The following is a 21,415-nucleotide window of genomic DNA, read 5'->3' on the forward strand; positions in this document are numbered from 1 at the left end:
TCATGGAAGGTCATCTGACAAACTGGATATACTTCCTTCCACTTACAGATATTTCTTGCTTTCTACTTGCATTTTTTAGAATAACAAAAAGTCCCTTTCCCATAGCAAATCTTCACTGTTTTGTAAGACTGTTTTATGTAGCTTTTAATTAATACTACTGTAAGTTCTCAAAATCATTAATCATAATTCCTCTGTTTTCCTGGTTTTTATAAACATACCGATTTTTGCAGAATGCCATAGAAACCTGGTAAATCACAGCAATGTTTTCCTTAGTTAAAACTTATCCACAATGATAAAAGGAATCATGCACTTAGTCAAATGCCTGAGAAAGTATTTAGGTCTGATGAGAGGAGAAAAAGGGACTGACTTGTCAGATTGCTAGAATCCCCTAAAAAAGAGTAAGTTTCCTAGCACTAACCTGCAATTCTTAAGTAACAAAATAAATATAAGTTGAAGTGGTTTAGGTATTCTATTTTGTTATACTGATAAACTGCAGTAATATCAGATACTTTGTTGCAATTTTATTGAGGAAAAAGTAAAAAGTACTAAACAAAGAAACAAAACAATAAGTTAACTTCGAATGAAAAAAGGGCTAACTTGATCAAAACTATGAAAACAACTGTGTTTTGACTACATATAGGAGTACACAGCTCTCTTTGTAGGACAAAAGGTGCTTCTGCTTGAACAGTACAGCACCAGTGATTATGTCAGTTAGTTAAATTTAAGTTTTTTCTTTATCAGTTCTTTTATTTTGGTATCACTGAAGTTGACTGAGCAAAATTACATCCTTCCTTGCAGATCAAGATGAAAGTCTAGGTTTTCGATCTACATAAATGTTCATACTGCAAACTATTGCCTAAAATGATGTTCCACTTTTAAACCACAAGTAATCTGATTTTGCAATTCCTAGTTGCTCTCCACTGCATGTCCCCATGTTTCTTTCTGGTCAAGACTTACTCTTCAGAATATCACTATGTTGCCCCTCTGAAACAAATCTGTTTAGCCTTCTCACAAAACCCTTGAAGGAGAGTCTCGGGCAGACTTATCTAACACAGTGCATCCTTAAAACACAAAACCACTTACAAGAACACATAGCAAAGAAAATTCTTCACATGAAAAATCGGTATATGTCTTGATGGAAACTGGTCATGGTATGTACCATGACTGTAAATCAAATTAGAAAATTAACAAACAACACTTGGCAGGAAATGCACAGTACTCTTGCCCCTGGGCTGCTGTCCTGTAAAAACACCCAGCGATTTATTAAATGTATTTAACAAAGATAAGAACAGTCATAACAGCCCTCCACAGGTTCAATTCACTTTTTTGTAAGAGACTGTTTGCTCTTTGGGTATAAAATACTGTCCATAGCAAATGAACACAAAACTATACAGTTACTAAGCCTGGATATTTTACTAAGGAACAGAAAATACACCCACTAAGAACTATTATTGAACAACCAGAGCAATCAAAGAACATCTACAGAGCAGGTTACAGTCGCTTGTTCTGTCTTCACTATTCTATTAAGTCATTATTGCCTTGATTCACCAAGTTAGTTAAGCATATGTCTAATTTTATGAACATGAATAATCCCCTGAAGTCTCATGACTATTCACTCAATTAAAGTTAGACATATGCTTAGGTACCTTGATGAATTGAAGCCCATAATTGCCTGCAGTTGTTTCTGCCAATTTTCTGCAAATAAAACCCCAGAGTTTTGCCAATGAAAATGTGATACTATAATGCTTTTATCACTGCAGAAATTAATTTTATTTAATATTTTTTCTTTTAAGTCTGTTTTACCACCCATGGTTCTAGGTAAATTGGTCATCAAAGTCAATAGAACAAAGAAAATTGCATTTTAAATGTCAAATATATATGAGGATTTGGTTTCTCTTCCATTAATTTCTTGAAAAAAATCTTCTAAAGTATGGTGCATAAATCTTGGAGAAGACATAGAAGACTTGCTATTTCAAGTAGTTGATGTTGAATTCATTGGCCAGAGTCATAAACTGAAGAGCATGACAATTAATGGAATGAGTACAAAGAGGAGTTTCACTTCAGAAGTTTTCCAAGATAGGAAGCTCTTCAGTTCTTGAAATAATTAGGGTCCTGGTCTTACTGCAGCACCCCATGAAGTCTAAGGAAAGATTTACATCAAATTTTGAGAGGTGAATTAAACTTTTACTTCTCATAAACTATCATCTTCCCCTTGTTTCAAAAAAAACCCCACATACCTGGCAATAACTGCTAAAAGTTTTTATTTTTTAATGATTCCTAAAAGATAGGATTAGAAGTAAAAGTGAAGGGGAAGGAATATTAAAAATATCTTTATGCATAAACAGAATGAAGTCCTTGTAAACTTTGTTCTTTAGATCTATTAAGACTTTTATAAACATACTATTAAAAACACGGTAACTCTAAACAATTTATAACACCACAATTCACAGCCTTCCTGCCTGATCTAAGGCTATGTCAGAAAACAGCTATTATTCTGTGGCTACAGCTTAACTAATTTGCACAAGAAAGACATAATTATCAGTGGCCAAAGGGCAAATAGTTTGTTATCCCACCTAAAAAGTCAGTTTTCAAAAATTTGCCAGTAGCAGTACATTTTGCTGGCAGAGCAATACTGTTGGTGATCAAGAACAGCATAGATAAGTTGTTAAAAATGTCCACAAAGTAGAAAGAAAAAAGGTTAAACTGAGAAAAGTTTGAGGGATTCCTATCCCTTATTCTCTGGCACTTTATCCTTTAAAAACACCTACACTAGACTCACACCTGTAAACTACAAACACATATGGCAGCAGTAGCCTACAAATTCTCGCCTCATCTGACATTTTTGATTGAAGGAATTGTAAAGGCTTTTCAATTCTTCATAATAAATTACGTGGACACATGCTTTTTAATTTTCTCCCTGGAAGTCCTGACATTTCCTTATATAAAGACAACATGGGTATAGTCCACATTTGCCCACAAGGTTTAAAAACAAGTAAAATACATGCAGAAGTACATATATACTAGTTCTACTTTTGGAACTAAATCCAAGTGTTCTGAATAAAATTCACAATTGTATATAAACCACGCATCCTGCTCCCACCAAGCTTATCCACCAAAAGACTTATCAACTTCAAAAATCAAAGAAAAAAATCACACTATGGAGCATTTAAAGATTTGTTTCAAAGAGAAAAAAAGGTAAACTGGCATTGCCCATGTATATATAAAGAAGTGACTACTATTTCCTACAAACTGGTCTCAAAAATTCACAATCAGAATTCATGTCCTGTTCCTGGATCATACAGGAGAAAGGGGAACATGCAATCAAAATTTTCAGATATATGAATACTGTAGGGGAAGAAGAAAGGTGTGATGGAAAACTAATCTGAGGTAGCTTAACCTGCTTACCCGTCCAAGATTACCTAGAAGAGGCAAATATGTTTGTTATTAATCTAACACAAATATGACTTCACCAAGTGGACCTTTCAAACTGCGTTCAGTGCTCCTAAAAATACCCTTCCACAGCAAGTCCTGCTATGTGTAACACACAAAGTATTTCTCATGGCAACATATGGTCACTTCATAACTACCATTTTGGGTTAACATACTTAAAATACCTCTAAGAATGATTACTGGAAAAATCTGTTTGTTTCACTGAATTAAAAAACCTATAAAGAAATAGCTATCATCTTGTTGTTACTACATTAACTCACAGTTTACCCTTGAGAAAACAAAAGAGGAAACTAACCCGATTTTCAACTTTAAACTATGTTCTCTGAGCAACTTTAGTGTTAACATTTCTGCTAAGACTATCACTGCTTCCAATTTTCCCCTGAAGCTATGACTGTTCATGACCACAGTTTGTTAGAGTGATATACTGAACTTTAAACTTTTAAGAAAATGCCACAAACAAATCCAAATAAAGCAAGCATGCACCTGCTCCCATACTTAATTTTTCTCTGCATTTGGTGAGGTTGTCGAGTCCTCTTGTTAAATAATAGCTTGAATCACATCCTGGTTTTAAAAAAGATATCCACAAATAGTTCCTTGCAAATCTCTGTCCTTTTCTTTCAAAAGTTTTATAACCAAACAGGGTTCAGCTCCTGCAATAACTCTACAGATTGTTTCTACCCACACAAAAAAAAGCAGCCTACTTACTGCACAATTTATACTCAAAATGTGTAACACTATTTTCTAACTGAAAACAAAATCAATTGTGTGAAATCTAGAGTTCATAATAATGGAGAGAAAATAAAATCCAATATATCTTGTTCAAACAGTAAGTGAAATCAGGAAAGCTCACAAGAAGCAGGAGGGGAAGTTCAACCCTCAACTGAACTGTTAGAAATGGCAAAAGTAAATTTAGGGCCTTGAGGGGGTGAGAGCAGAGAAGGATGTGAGGGCTGAAATCCTGCAGCAATTTTACAATTGCTTTTTACAAATCATTCATTTCCAGATGACGAAAAACAGCTTTGCAGACAAGGCAAGAACACCTGAAAAGGAATAAAAAGACACCTTCTCTACAAATTTGTCATCTTTTCATTTTTAATTGCCCTCATTACTGAAATTCAGAGAAACAGTAAGAACACATAAAGGAGAATAAAGTATTTTAAACCCCTTCCTACTAGCCTACCCATGATCAAAGAGAAAATCACCTTATTTGGAATTTATTTTTCTTTATTCTGAGATATATTCACTAAGACATGAGTTCCAGAATCTACACTATTCCTGCTCACCCCCATGTCCACACAAACAGAGCCCCAAGCAAATAAATACTTTTCCTGTTTACGTTAAAAAAATTATGCAGGATTTCCTGAGAACATGATTTTCAAATTAGAGACAAACCAAACTGAAGAGTATGTGTTTCCTTTACCACAGGAAATGTAGTGGATTTGGTTTTAAACTCAATTTATATATCAATTAAAAAGCTGGAAGTTCTTATCTGTGACTGAGTTGTGGCAACTTTTGAAAGTTGAGGAAAACAATTCTTGAACAAGTATTTAGCTGTTGAAAATATCTTTTAGAAATGTTAAATTTAATAACTCTCCAGTGCATGTCTGGGATTTCTTTGTAATCTTCTTGAGCAATGTGTAATATTTTGGCAAAATCCCAGACCCTCACAGTTAGCAGTAGTAGAGCAAAGGAAAGGTTATTAAGTGAATTTGTTGTCTCTCTTTTTTATAAGTTTTAGAAACTTTCATCATAAAAGAAATCTTGCTTTACATTAACTTCACTCTGTTGCTGCATTCCAAAAACTTAGTGCAGATTTGCATGTGCTCCATATGTATCTCCCCAAATCTGCCTTACCTGCCCTAAGCAATTATTGTGCATGTGCTGACCAGCTGTGAAGAAAGAGAGAGGGGGGAAGGGGAAAGGGAAAACAACTGTGCTGCAGACTTGGAAAGCCAAGAGCTGAATTTCCTGGCTTACCCTGTGGCCCACTTAATGTCTCTAGTCAGGTGACCAAAAGAGGCAAGTAAATTACACGGGAGCAGGCAGTGGATGTCAAACAATAGATTATAGCCACAAAATTCCAATTTCCTTTTCTAGTCACTGTAGCCTCAATGTGCTTGAGTTAAACCCTCGCTTGACAAATTTTTATGGTTGCTTCTCCACACACTCGATTTCTAAGAGAACTGAGCATGATGTTGCAGTCCATATACTCCTTCTTATTCTAAGAACTTGGTGAACTTAGTATTCTTAATTTTATTGATAGATTAATCTGAAAGGGCAATACTGGCCTCAGAATGTTTCCCTTACTACTAACACGTGATTTAATGTGATAGAGCTCAATGCAGTATGAATCGATTGATTAAGTCCTAGTTATATGTAGCTGCATGAACCACAACCAAGAATTTGAGTTTTTATAAAGTAAATGTTCTACATAGTGAGAAGAGTTTTTTACACTCATTCCACTAGTTTTTAATACTTAACCTGCATTTGCAGCAAGATATGTTCTGTAAGTGAATATCAAATCTTGGGCTCGTGGATGTTACAAAATTAAAGAAAAAAAAGTCTATCTGGCCTGACTTTATTCATAGTTTTTAGTACTCAGGTTAGAACAAAACAGAGAACTGGAATGATAAAAAGTAAACTCTGAACTTTTAGAACTCTATCACTTCCAGCATGCCTTTTTCTGTACTACATTTTCACAATTTTATTTTCTATCACTGGCCGCTATTCATGAAGTATGGACTCAGAAATGCATTGAAAATAACGGATACGATACAAATTACTGTTAAGCAGGAAAGCTTAGTCCAAATGGCAGGGAGATATTCTTGTCTCTCATCTTTTTTCTGGTTACTTGCTTGAAGGGCATAGCTCTTACTTGGTATTTTAGTCCTATCATATGCATTGGCAGTGCTTTAATTTCTTATTTGATGCTTACCAGCTATAGCTTATGAGCTATAGCTTAGCTCATCAGCTCAAAAAAGCAGCTGTCTGCAATATGGGTTCAGCTATTCCCCTATTCTGCTATACTTCAAATATTTTTTTAAATTGTATGCTAATCCCTCAACAGTAAAAAAGCAGCACTATATTAATTCACATGTGGCAAACACAGCATCTTCCTTGCCTGAGCTGAAACTGCCATCACGCCATCACTCAACCACCAAATGCTGCCAGTTCCACTGCAGCCACTTCCACAAGGGCTCCAGAGACATTCAGTCTGCAGCTTTCCTAATGCTCATTACAACCCTTTTACTTACACGTTTTAAGACATTCTTGGAGTGCGACATCAGAACAACTACAAAGGATTTGAACAGCATTTTTATTTAGTGGATGCTAGGTTTGTCTCTTAGCAGCCTTTCAGACATGAAAGGTCTGCTTATTCCCTAGAAGATATGGGTGCAGAGCTTGGAAGTAATGTTATCAGAAATGGTTTTGGGGTAGGGATGTCAAGGGGAGCATTTCTTGATGGAATTACAGCAGATGGTACAGTGAATTATTACTTTATGGCAAGGCACACGCTGAGAATCACTCAGATCTCCCAAAAATCATAAAGCTGGCTTAAAAGCCATGAGATGCTCTAAAACAAAAACTATCAGCATTTTTCAATTTCAGTATTTTTGGAGCTTCAGGGAGAAGGTGCCTTTTCTTCCAAGTCCTGATGAGTTGATACATTACTGATGACTCTGGTGAGTCTGATATACATTACCAAAAAAATACCATTTACATCTGGACAGTAAAGTCTTGTTAAATCAAGAACAGGGTCTTGATTCCCTCAAGGAACTGAAATCAAAGATGCAAAAACCAAATAACTGACTAAGCTTTTATTAAAATGGAGGATAGACAAAGTCTAGCATGCTGCCAAGTCAGCTTCAGTAATTATGCAAAGGAGTCAGCTGTCTTCCTTCTTTTTCCACCAAAGCAATTTTTGGAACACATAATATAGGGGAAATTGGCACATTCATCAGGACAACATTGTTTTAACTTCTGTCTCAAAGTGAAATTCTAAAACCATAACACATAAATTAATCAACAGGTCTTACATGCCCTTGAAGCCACACTAAACTTGCACTTTTAAAGGATTCAGTTGGATTTGGGTGACTAAGTCTGCATGTCTATGATGCTGGGCACAGTAACCCATTTCAGTGACTAAGTTAGGGTGTCTAAGATGCTCAGCACAGTAATCAATGCAATCTGAAACTAACTGATGACCCTCTTGATTCCTATGAACATTGACAATCTCCAGGAGCAACCCATCTGCCTACTATTTACATTCTGCAATGTGTTACTATTTTAGTTGCTTGGTATTTGCATTAAAAGTACACCTATGACTCTATCCTGCACTACACAAACATATACTTAGGGAATTCATTAGCAAGGGTACAGTAGCACACCAACACGGCAAAATACAATGAAATTTGAGCTAGATTATGAAAATGCTGTGTTGAGAGCATACTTCTGAAAACACAGTGTTTTCAAGCACTCTGCTGAAGCACTTGCTAAGGTATTTTTTCTAGAATCCTTGCAGTTGAGTCCGAGGAAGCTACACACTATCAAACTGGGGACAGAAGAGAGATACTAAAGATTAGAAATGTGCAGAGTGATTGAATTTTAAAAAATAATAAAATCAAGCAAATTATATGTCAGCACTTCCCTCTCGAAGGACACATGTATATTCACCCCCAAACAGCCAGAGGAAGGGAAACAGCCAAAATTGTCTTCCAAAGTTCATATACATTGACTAAGGTGTCTGTCTCTGCACACCAGCCTACAGGGAAGGGCAGTACAATTTAAGTAAGACCGCACGAGAAAACAAATTATCAACTGGTTGGATATCAACCCAAAGGGGTTATGAACTCTTTGTCAATCTGAAAAAATACTATCAACTATTCATGGATCATTTCAATATTCTCATTAAAAACAGAGATATGGAGAGAGGAAAGGACATACATCAACCTTGAAGATCCACAAAACTAGAAAGAACTGCAAGTACTAGGCTGACTAGATAGAACTGAAAATGTTTGTAGCTAACTGGGAGATGAAATCTGAAAGCAGAAGGTAAAATTCAAGAATGAAAATCAGCTGGGAGATTCTACAATTAGGCATGAGTAATTCATTGACATGGGTAATTCGTATGCAAGAGAAAACGATCCAGAATCCACGTGTTTCACAAACTGAGTATGAGTTAACAAAGGCTCCTTTGCAACAGCAAGGTAATATTAAAGCGGAATTTTAGATCATCAGCAGAACCCACAAGATTCACAAAATATTCTTTCTCTTGTACTTCAAGATGATGCAACTGGAACTGGAGTAACGTACTGCATTTGATTCTGGGTGCCACAAAACTGTTGTGTTCCAAAAGGAAAGGTCAGAGATTAACTGTAAATTCTAAAACATGTCATCCAAGGGGAAAGACTGAGCAAGCTGGCAACATTTAGCCTAGAGAAGTCTGAAACATACCAGCCTATAAGATCTAGAGGACTATTGAAAAAGAGGAAAGAATGTGTCCTCTCTATTAAAAATATTTTCTTAATATCTGATCTGAATATTCCTAGCATATTGCCTTGTGTGCCACTGAGATAATAAATAGTGAAGCACTATAATTAACTGCCTGAGGGGTTGTGAAGTCCCAGAGTAAGTCAGGCAAATATCTTTGTAAAGCAATATTTTTTAAGATTATTTTACATAGAGAAAAGATAGCCCCATCCAAGACTGTTTATGATTGTTCCCTGCTTGCAGCATTGGAACTAGCTCCTGTACATTGCATTGTTCAATGCCATGCAGTCACAGCCTGCAAGACACAAATCATCTCTATTCAACATCTTATGAACAGCCTACTATTTAAATAGAGACCAAAGAGGAGAAAAGTAGAAGGAACAGGTCAGCTCTTTAAAAGTTGAAGCAGGGGCATGCAAAAGTGCCCTACTCAAATCCCAAAGACAGCAATCAAACCTCAAAACATAGACAGAAATGTGATTTTAAAAAAAGCAGCACAAATTCTGGAAATAACTACCACTCTGTTACTTTCTGTAATCTGGAACATGTGATTTCAAGAAACTGCTCTACCTTGTATTAAAAATGGATTGGGAGCACTCTCCCAAAATTAGTGTCACATTAAATGAAGTCGCAACACCCGAAACAGAAATAAAACAGCTATTTTGCAAGCAAACAGAACTAAATTTCTTAGTTTCAGTCTAATGTCTTGACTACAAATCATTTATTTTATCTTTTTTAGTCTGAAAAAGGCTTATACAACTCAAGCTCGAGGAAGCTTGCACAAGTTGTACAGGAAACCACTATAAAAACCACTGACATTCTCAGTTGCTTTCAGCACCTGGTACTTGAAAAAAGAAACTATTTAACTGTTTTCTCATCATCATTATTACTCAAAACTGTTAAATGGCAGGAAATAAACTACTTAAGAATCTCCAAGGGGCTTGAAAAGTTAACAGTGAAAAGACAGCATAATTATGCAGGAGTGCTAAGAGGTTTCACTAATAACATTCTCTTAAATGAGCTACCTGATCAGACTGTTAATACAAATTTACATATTATTGCTGTCCACGGCCTTCCTCATTATTCATGGATTAAATACATCTGTAAACACTGGAGGTATTAAACTAATCTCAGATTGTTTCCTAATTTCAGCAGTCATGTGATGGCCATTTATACTTCCTATTTATCTCCCAATTTCGACAAAATGGTGAATGTCAACTGAGCATGTAAAAATGGGTAACATCAGGAACAAAAAAGTGAAATCATAAAATTACTTCAAGACATTCAGTCCTATACTACATCCTCAAATAAAATACTTTACACTTGTACACAAAAGAGGAAAAAATTATTCTTGGTTTTGTGAAAGCACTAAAATAAGACTCAGGGTCCATTGTTCTAAGCCTCAAGCCAAATTAAAATGCAGTCTCTGCCCCAGCGAGCTAAGTCAATAACTTGTGTATACTACAAAAGCCTCTGTTGCATTGTCACAACTATTATTCATGGTCAAAACTCTCTAGACACTACCATAACCACATATGCCAAAAATAAATTTGACAAGGTTAAAATATGTCCCTGATGAGAAGAGACATGATCATACATTGGTATTTGTAGTATTCTATATTTCTTGTCTTTATGTTAGGATTTAACTGTTACATAGATTCAGCTAATGTTTCTCTACTTGAAGGAAGTCACATCAACTTCCTATTTGTTTATTATGGCCCTTCCACATGAAGAACAACTAATATTAACTGACAGCAAATTAAAGGATAACCTTTTGTCTGCTTTTTATTTTTTTCTAGAAAAGAACAGCCTTTCCACTAAAATAACTTAACTTCCACTCTTTATTGTGGTAGCTTTCTAAAAAAAAAAAATATAGAAAATATAAAATACAAAATATGAAACACAAGTTGGGTCTTCCATACTGCTAGAACTTTTTGAAATCTCTAGTTTCATCTACCTAGAAACACCCAGGAAGAGACAGATGACTAATGATGTAAAACTAATATGCCAAAAATTAAAAAGTTCACCAAACCACATAGGGACATCCTCATACAAAATTTGCGTACCCTCAACTTGCTGTAGCTGACATAAACCCAGATCACAGTCAAACAATTCATTTGGCTTCTGTTACCTCAGACTTAGAGGTCACTCCAGCAGATTAACCTCATTTCTGCAGGCTTCACTGGACTTGGAGTCATCAGTGCACCTGATAACTAACAACTATTGTGCAAAATGATCCACAGTGAAACAAAACAAAAAATACAGACAAAGGAAGCCCAAGAACCTTTTCACAGTAAAACAAAAGGAAGCTGCAGCTGAGCAATCAGCAAAGTTTAGGCATGGAACCATATGCTGTTCTTCTGCCCTGGCAACAGAACACCTTAGATGAAGGAGACATTACAACATGTTGCTGCTAAAAACTTAAAGCAAGTTATTCTTGGGTGCCTTAAACACATGTGAAAGTTCTTCGTGTTACTCAAAAACATGTAGAATCCACTTAAGACAATTGGTGGATCTGGACACACCACTTGAAGAGGTGATCAAAGTGGAAATCATATCAGAGATAAAATCAAAAAGATACAAGAAGTTTAAAAAATATAGCCTTGGGGGAAACATGAATGAACTGACTTCACATAATCTATGAATAAGAACACTGTAGATGTACATATATTTACATATGTTAAGACTTGCTAGACACAACATTGTGATCAACTGCCATAACACATCACTAACTTATAACCAAAAGCCTATCACTAAATTCAGGTTCTATCTTCCTTATTGAAAATAGTTACTTCTTTTACTCCTCGCAGTGGGCATGAAAATCTACATAAACAAGACTGTAGCATGTATTGCAAAACTTCTGGTGAATAGAAATTGGACAAAATATCTGTCAAAACTATCCTAGATATAAGTGAACGAAGGTGAAGGTGTAGACTGGATAAAAATAGTTGAGATTCCCTTGGGGATACAGATGTAAGATCAATTTCTCTAGCTTAATTTGTATTAGAAGAGTAAATTCCATACAGTGAGTACTGCATGTTTTAGGTGATGGTCAGGAAGTATGATTTTGTCAAAACAGAGAACTACTTTTAAAAAGTTTTTTCTCTCACCTTCACCCTAATCCCTCTCAATACAACAGAATTACTACTTATTAAAAAGTAAAGAAATCAAAACAATTTTGGTAATAATAGTGGTTTAATAATAGAAGAAGCCTTAGATTACAATTTGAAGGGGTTTTTTTCCATCAAATTTTATTAGTGAAAGCATTAAATAATTAATAATTAAAAATACGTGTGTCAGCATCATGCAACATTATATGTATGATTGAATGTAACAAAAGGCATGAGAAACAACATTTAAAAATACTGCATAGTAAAAGCATATGTACATAACCAGATTTAGCATTTAAATCCCAAATACTTTGGAAAGACAATAGGACTGATACTTCTTACGTTCATAAGTGATTTTTGAAAATAGAACAGATGACCTCTCACCACCCTTCCCATTAAATTCTCAGGAGTGGCAGTGTACTGGAGTACCACAGTTGTGATTCCTATGGAGCTAGACTTATTGTAGCAGTAAAGCAATAATTTTCAAGAAAACAGTATAGCCCATATGAAATTTATTTGCAGGCATCAGTGCTTGGAAATTAACTTCATGACCAGGTTTGATGAAATGCCATCTCACTGTGAAAAGAAGGGGTCATCTTGCAAAGTAGAAATCAGGTTGTGCACCAAAACTCTATCAAGCAGTGCTTAATATCAAATATATCTAGAGATACCAAACAAGCTTCACAAACTCTATTGACAGATTGACCCGCTCTGTGAACTTCCTCAATGCATAATGCAAAGTCTTCCATCAAAGAAATGAAAATAGATGTAGTTTATATGGCAACTCCATTCATTAGACTACCTCTGGAGAGTCCTGTTTCAGAGTTTCATGGAGATAAAGCACAGACTTCGAACATATGCATTAAATGTGAGCAGAAATGCAATTCTCATGCTGGGAGAAAGAAGAATATTGTGATGAGATGTGGGGAACAAGCCCTTCTTTAGGGAAGTAAATGCTGTGTGAAAGTAAGTGGTTTACATTCTTGAGAACAATATGCAAAAGAGTGAAACAGTTTTGAACAGCTTTATGTTTCTGGTGGCAGATGGTTCCCTTTTGGCTGAACAGTGTTTCTTAATCAGGTCTATGAGTACAATGAACCTTCACATCGCTGAAAGAGAAGCATCACTCTATTAAAAGCAAGTTCATAAGCAAGTGTTAATCCCCATGCAAAGTAGCATTTATCATTTTTCATGCAAGTGCTCATTCCAAGAGGATTATCACTTCCCCATCTTGCCCTCTGGCTGACTACACAGGGCAGAGAAATTCTTTATTCCATATGGAAGGGGAAAGGGAGGTTGGGGGAAGCTGTGATCTCCAGCTTCCAGTTTCACTGTAGCTGCTCCAAGCTGGAAGTGGGCAAGAGCACAGGCCAATGTTGCAGCAGTTGCTCATCAATGAGAGTATGGATGTGGCTCCCCAGAAGCTGTCTAGCAGTTACTAGCACATGCTGCTCTACAAAGATGGGTGGGGGGAGGCAGGGGGTGAAAGAACTCTTTGCTGATATCAGTCAGTACAGATCCTATCACTCAGCTGAATACTCAGATGCACTTCTGACCTGTTCACATACAGGGTACTTTATTTAAGGTAGTTTAAAGTGATTCTAATTTAAGTCCCTCAGATATTTAGGCATCGTTATGTGGCAAAGATATGTTAGTATATAAATCCACTTGTGTAAGTTTCTGAAATTCAAGTTCCCTTTCCTAACAAGATACACACTTTTCTAAAGAACTGCTGTTTTAGTTATATAGAGCTTAGAAAAGATCACATTTGGGGTGGAATTTTATTAATCACATGATATTTTTGTTTTCCTTTGGGGCATAATGCCCTGACATCTATACTCATGTCTCTCTTTGCAGAGAGTTACCAACTACATGCAGCTCACCTGGCTACTCTTATATAACACACCTACTCACGCAACAATGAATGCTATTCTAAGCAAAAATAGGCAAAGATGGGAGTTCTAGACTAAATTATGTGTCAAACCCATCACAGAGAGGATCCTAATATTATTTTGTAACATGCCACACATATATAAAGTCAAAAGCACTGCATATAGAAAAACAGCTAATAATGTTGGTAATTTGTATCCACCATACTTCATGGCTCTTCAGAAATAAATGCTACAACAAAAACTAGATTACATGAATGACATCTAGTGGACATACCTTTCCATAACAATCAACTTTTCCCCAACAATACTGACAGAAGCTTCAGATGGTAAAAATAAGCAGCACAAGTACCTATTTATGTACATGCACATATATTTTTTATTATTATTTTTTTTATGCAGGACAATTATGTCAGAAGTCATTGAACAATGCTGATACACAGATTTCTGAGTTTTCTTTCAGACTGTTTAAATATGTTTCAGCTCATGAGTGGCTGAATTGTATAATAATACAATGACTATAAAACATGTTAAGAAAAGGAAAAGCAAAGTTCATTCTTCTGCCTTGGATCCAATAAATTAGAAGATTAGAAGAAAGCAGTGATCCAGCTGCAGTCAATATCTCCTCCACAATCCCACAGATCCTGCTTTCATCACTTTCCAACCAGCTACAATGTGAAGAGCCCTCTACTGATCAGGGCTCCGTTAAACTGCTGTTCCAAAGAACTAAATTTGACATGAATATACAATTCTGTAATATTCAGTAGCCTTGTAACGTTTGCTGTAAATGCCAACTAGATCACTCACCCCAGCAATGGGCAAATGTGGAAGAAACAATTAACAGTACACATAGAAGACAAATGTCCACCAAATGACATTGAAAATTAGTATAAATGAGTATACTTGTATTCCTATCCTAGTTTAATTAGAGTTTTTCTCATGTATCTATGGACAAGTGACAGGTGAATAATCTTAATGTGCATTCAATTTAAATGAGTGGAAATAAATATGTCAGTACAAACACATATTCAAGTACCTATACAAGAATAGCCTATGACATTTCCCAGAAGGAGATAAAAAATGAGATTGTCTCTGTTGTCAACTATCTTTCCATAACAATAATTGTGATTACCCATGCCTGTTTTGAAAATTCAAAGTATAAGTGACATTAAAAAATACTTTGCAGACATTGCTTAAAATTAAAAGGTGCAGGGGGATTTCCTTCAGAAAAAGAAAACAGTGTCATGTTTTCAATTAAAAATGCATCTTATTTCAATCTGAAAATTCTCTTTGTACAGGTAGAAGCTGTCTGTGTGCATACAAGCTCAGCTTCTTTAAAATGCTATTTCTGACAAGGGGGGATATATATGAATGAATTAATAACTACATCTCATATCATACACTGAGAACATATCTAAAACTGCCCAAGGCAAATCTACTGGACTGGTTTCCAGACAACTGCTCTGCCAGGGGAGAGGCTTGACAACTCACTGAAGGAAAATCCCCACAAAATTATCAGTATAATGTTGTCAGGTTTGAATAACTAGAATTAATTACTCATCATTTATGAGCTTTCTACAGAGATTGCCACAGATGATTACTATACTTTTTCAATTACTAAAATGGCAAGGAAAAAGAATCCATACTCCAGCACTTCTTACCAAGCAGAGTGGCAACTCCTCTACATTCACAGTAAGACCAAATCATCTGTGAAGAGGGTACAGTGGTTAATGTCATCATACTATAGCAGGAAACATCTGAAAAAAATCTAGTGAAGAAAGCTACAAATAGAAAATTGTTCAAAAAGAAAGAAAGAAAGGGAAAAGTCCGGCAAATTATATTCCTGTTTTCTTGTTTTACAGAATCCATTATGACACAAGCTTTTCTGGTTTCACTCTTTCTTGTGCCTTGTAAGATAAAGACATAAGGAAGGAGAGAGATAAAAAAAAACCTATAGGTAAGTAGATCAAGGCCACTAAAGTATTGGGCACTCCTCATATGAGTAAAGACATTGATTGTGAGGATGGCCAACTGTTCTTTGGAAATATTATCCATGTAGTGTGATAAAACATGCTTTCATCACACTACGTGGATAATATAGTAGCTTGAGAACACAGTTTCTAGTCAGCTGGTCTGTGAATACATTTGATTTTCATGTTTATTGGTATTATGCTTCACTGCTTGGAAGAATAATATAGGAAAATGGAGCCCCAAGGCAGTCTAAGTAGTCCAGATGAGTATTCTATAGATAACACTCATAGAGTAAGAAGGGTCATCTTGCATTGCCTGAATTTAAAACTTCACCCTCCACAAAAAATATCTGTATTTTACTATATTTCCTGTGCATAAGTCCCATCTTCTCCTAGACTGGGCTAATATAGAGCAGAAAGATTTTCTTCCATTTTGAATTTATTTAAGAGTCTCCTGTACAAAACAAAACTTTGCAAATAATAAAAGTTCTATTCTTTGTTGTTTTTGATTCCAAGAGTCATTAACTGCAGAAGTATCCAATAAAACCACATAAAGGCAGACAAGAAAATGAGTACATATCACCATTCTTGGATGGAATAAGCAGTTTGAAATTTCTAAATGATTGACATTATTCTGCTGTCCTCTTCACTGAAAGAAAAAATAAAGGAAACTGAAGTTCTGAGAGATTCTCTAGAGCTGAGTTAGAAAAATTGGTGCACATTGTGCCTTTGTGTGAAAACCATCTCTGCCAGATGAATCAGGTCAATAATCGAATTTCTCTGTTCCTGTGATGAGACACAAGTGACATGTGTGGGATTTTCTTTGTAAGACTCCTAGACAGTATGAAATTCTATGACCAAAAAGTATAAGATGCAGATGATAAAAATAATGCAGAGATATTTTATCTAAGAATGTGCTCATCTTCTTAATACCTCATACCTTTCACTTCCTTGTGAGCTTATACTTTGATTTTCATAACATTTAACTGACTTTGACACCGAGATAATTTCCTCATATGAAGGAATTTTTATGCTTAGCACAAGCAGAAGTTGATATTTAAAGAATCTAAGTGAGTTTGTAACAACAAACCATTAGTGTTAGGTCTGATGATTTATTAAAGTGCATAGGTCTGTCAACAGAAAAGGTAATTGGTTAAAATAATTTCTTTACTGTCTCATGTTTTTAACTTCCATTTAGAATGGCAGTGCCCTTTGAACGTTCTGAAAATAAAATGAACTATACTTGAGAAAACCCTGTCAGTCTTAAAATCTGGAACAAAAATAAAGTCATATTCAGTAGATATCTGCAAGAACTTGTTTTCTCAGTTTTCTAAATAGGCTTCCATCATTATGGCCTGAGAGGAAACAGCTCTACACCTTTTGCTGAAAGTTTGCCTCTGCTCAGTTGCCCAGGGTATCTGATGGCAGGGTGACAAGCTGCCGCATCAAACATCTTGTAAACATTACACTTAGATTTTCTCAGGAGAATGAATTCCAAGTGGATCAATTGAAAGATGAAAATGTGAATGTCCAGGTCTCAGAGAGCTACATTACTGAAACCACTAGAATGAGGGAAGACCTTATCACCCCAAGTGAAAGACAGTAAAAACTTTAGTTTTCAGCACAATTATGTAACCCGGATGTTTTGAAGTCTTGATTTCCTCTGGATAATCATGGAGCAGCTGTTGCTAAACAAGGTGTCTCATTATAGAAACTGTTTGGTTTTTTTTTTTAATTGTACTAATTATATTTAAGATACAGCCCAGAACTCAAGGTTTGTGTTTTAACACTTGAAACCAAGCAAATTGGATTCTGATTCCATTAACTATCACTGGAGTGACCTATTCAAGCTACATTGAACAGCAGATATCCTCAAAGGAGGTAATTTCTCATTAAGGTTTCAGGACTCAAAAAACTATTCCTGATTTTGGCTGACAGGAATCTAGGGTACTTCATCTTTGTGGCACATTGCAAATTTCACTTCCATTGAAAATCTGTGGTAAACCTTTACAGTTAGTTTTACAGGAACCCTGGGAGACATTACATACTCAAAAGACATTCACATCTTTTTCTTTGGCTTCTGGTAATGAACACAAAGAACTGAAAACTCAGACATTTCAGATGATCATGTCACATAGTCAGCACATTGACAACAAATGAGAAAAACCTGAAGAATATGAAAACCCTTGCACACCAAACTTAACATCTCAGACCAGACCAGGAACAGATTTCCAAAGATGATAAAAGTTTCAGGAAGGAGAAAACCCATCTTCCCATTAATGCTTAATTTTTATATTTTTAAATGTAAAGAAAAGTAATAAAGGTCAATCTAGAGAACACATTCAGGGACAAATTATGCTGGTAGTATTTCAATCAAGAAGCAATAGCGAAATTCAGTGAAATGACAGAGATACAGTCAAAGGTAAATTTGACCTTGTAAATAGAAAAAACCAGAGCCATTTGCAAAGATATCTTGAACAAACTTATTAGGGTGAAGCTCAATAAAATAAAAGCTACCATAGCATTCAATATAGAACACTTATTGTAACAATTGTAAGCAAAAAAAGTACTTTTTGTGTACATTTTTAGGATGCTTCTAACGGGGTTTTTTATTATTTTGGTCAGTGCTCTAGTGTAACTCTGATCAGACATCTCTCACACTGAAAAAATGATGTAAGTTACTTTGATTTTGCCTTTTTAATATCTCTAAAAGGATCTCATCTTTGCCCAATCCTCCATGATTTAACATAACCTAACACTTTTTACAGGACTGCATGTTCTGTGTCACTTCATAACTTATTACCTGTATAAACACTTAAAATACAGAAAAAGAAAACAAAATAAAGGACATGTTTTCCACTACCTAATTTTTCTGAAATATATAGAAATACAAATTTCTGAAATGTGCTTTTCATTATTTGAACAAATTGTAGTTCACTTGCATAAAATATCTTGGAAAAAATTGTAAAGACTAGCTTAGCAAGCATATTCAGTAAGTAGAAAAAGGAATGAAAGTCAAGTATCAGAGATCTCTTCTATATTACAAACTGCAATATTACAAATGAGCTGTATGAGAAACTGTAAAGCCAGTACAATACCAACAGTGAGGGTTAAGTCAAGTTTATGAAGAACTTTGCAATCTAAGTATAGCTTGGGTTAGTAAAGGGGAAAAAAATCCTCTAAAACCCAAAATATTCTTATGGTTACAATCAGAATTGCAACGATAGTAGGTGATGCAATGTTAGGCCATAAGCACATACACAAACAACTCCATCCATAAAAAATTCACCCAAATCATTGGTTTATGAACAAGAAAATTCGATTAAATTTGTTTATAATATTGAGGTAATATTTCTAGTACCTACTACAGAAACAGTACACAGAAACACAGGAACCATAATTTTATTCAGATATTTTTCAAAAAAAATTTTACTTTCACAACGACTAATCAAGATTGAATCAAAAAACAGCTAAAACAATCTCCTAGACCTAAAGAGCTGTCTATGAAAAAAGAAACAAAGGATACTCTATGCATGCTTTTCATTTTGACTGTGGAAAAACAAAGGCCAAAAGGACATAAAAGAATACAAGTTTCAGTTATTCAGCCAAATGCCACATGATGAAGATAAAATGCTTTGTTTAGTCAGGTTTTTGGGTTTGCTTATACAAACTTCAGATACTTCAGATCTGTTTTATACTTTCAACATACTAAAGTTCAAAAGGCTTGCACCAAAAGGTCGCATGACAGAAACACAGCGGAGTGTAAATACCTGGTTACACTGGGTCATGAGAGCTGGCTCTGGAAAACTCACCCATACTGCTACACCAGTAGCACTGGAGACAAGAATACTGCAGGAATAATTCTTGCAGAGAGAGCCACAATAGCTCCCCATTGTTCTGAGACAATTTGCCATCTGTTGTAGCCAACGCATAACAAGTTGATTGTGCAGTAGTACAAGTATTGGAAAAAGTCTCCTAGATGAAGCAGACTTAGTCCTTACAAAACCAGCTCATTTTGGTTTTAGACCTGAGGAGATCTGGCTTTTACTAACTAGGGAAAGAGTTCTGCATAATATTAGAACATTTTTGCTTCAGATTTTATGGCCACAGGGAGCTAATCTTTCAGTTACGATCATCATGATCTTCACCACTGGGAAGACTAAACACTAAATTTCCCTCTCCTCCTGTAAAAAGAAAGGAGAGGGTAAAGATACTCAGCAGTGTTTAGCTGCAGTTCTCCCAAGTAAATGCTGGAAACTGCCCCTCTCAAGATTTAAAGGACTCTGGACATAAATTAAAAAATACAGGCTTTGCCAGCTAGATACAAACATGACCACTTGCTAAGAAATGCCAAAAAATATGAAATAAAGAAGAGATTTTTCTTAGTTAAATATATGCTCAAGTTTCCGTAAGACATGATCTCCATCTAAGAACACAAAATGAAGAGCTAGAAAAGAACACAATTTTTGTTTACTAGAAGAGTTTACCATACTGGTCAAAAGTAAGATAAAACTTGCAGTGAGATTTTTTTTTCCTGTGTTTGTTTATATGATGAAGGTCATGTTATTTTAAGTAATGTCAACCCTTCATTAGATGTAGCAGAGTATGAATTCTGCTGAGGAGATCCAAGTTCTGTTTAATTCCTTTTATCAACCTGTTCTCTCACTGAAGAAGTGATTAGTAGCAAAATCAATAGAAAATTACAAATATGTAGCACTGCCAGATTATCTTTGTCATTTAGACTGCTCTTGTAGGCTCACAAGATAAAACTACCAACATTCAGAGGGACAAAATTGAAAGATCTCAGTTTATAACTGGTATGGAATGGAAGTCAAGTAACCCTTAAAAAAGGTTTCTCTGTTAGATGAAAACCAATCAAGTCATCATGCTACCTTTAAAGTCATCCAGTTTCAGCAAACACCTTTGATCTGCTTCAGTGTTCTGTTACTAATCTACTGCTGATGAAGAAATATGCGAAATGCAGAAATGACAATGAACAACAGAACCTTGTCATGCCTCTACACAGACACATTACAGACTACAGGTCATGGGAAAAGTCAATTCTCAATCTCATAATACACAAAATAATGAATTCCAAGGGAAGAAAACCTAATGCTTTCTGCTTACCTGATATGGAACAATACTCCCATGAGCAGTACCCCAGCGTTTTGCTTCAATTTTGCAATTAAGGTAATTCGCTGCTACATGAGTGAGACATGCAACCTGGAAATGGAAACAAAGTATAGTATTCAGGAAAGCTGGAACTTCATTGACAATTTCTCTGAGATGTCTTTCTATCTGCTTTAGATACATAAGCTAACATATTAATGTCACAAAAGCATCCTTTAGACATTATATACTTTGTATACGTTTTTACTACGAGAAAAACTCAGGCTACAGCTATATCACAGAAGTGCTTATTTAAGAGCAACTCCATAAACTCAAAAATTAATATGTTCCCTATAACACCAGTAACACTGGACATATGTAGCATTAAACTATCCTG

General features: G+C 35.4%; 1 protein-coding gene across 1 annotated transcript in view; it reads right to left on the minus strand.

Moving 5' to 3' along the window:
* Window positions 1-21,415, minus strand: part of SUGCT (succinyl-CoA:glutarate-CoA transferase) — a 310,449-nt gene that overhangs the window by 225,716 nt on the left and 63,318 nt on the right. The window contains exon 9 of the mRNA XM_058031578.1: window positions 21,037-21,132. Within this exon, the coding sequence (XP_057887561.1) occupies window positions 21,037-21,132 (96 nt within the window). The remainder of the gene's footprint in view (window positions 1-21,036; window positions 21,133-21,415) is intronic.

Source organism: Melospiza georgiana, chromosome 1 (genome assembly GCF_028018845.1).
Source record: "Melospiza georgiana isolate bMelGeo1 chromosome 1, bMelGeo1.pri, whole genome shotgun sequence".
In the NCBI taxonomy this organism is placed as follows: Eukaryota; Metazoa; Chordata; class Aves; order Passeriformes; family Passerellidae; genus Melospiza; species Melospiza georgiana.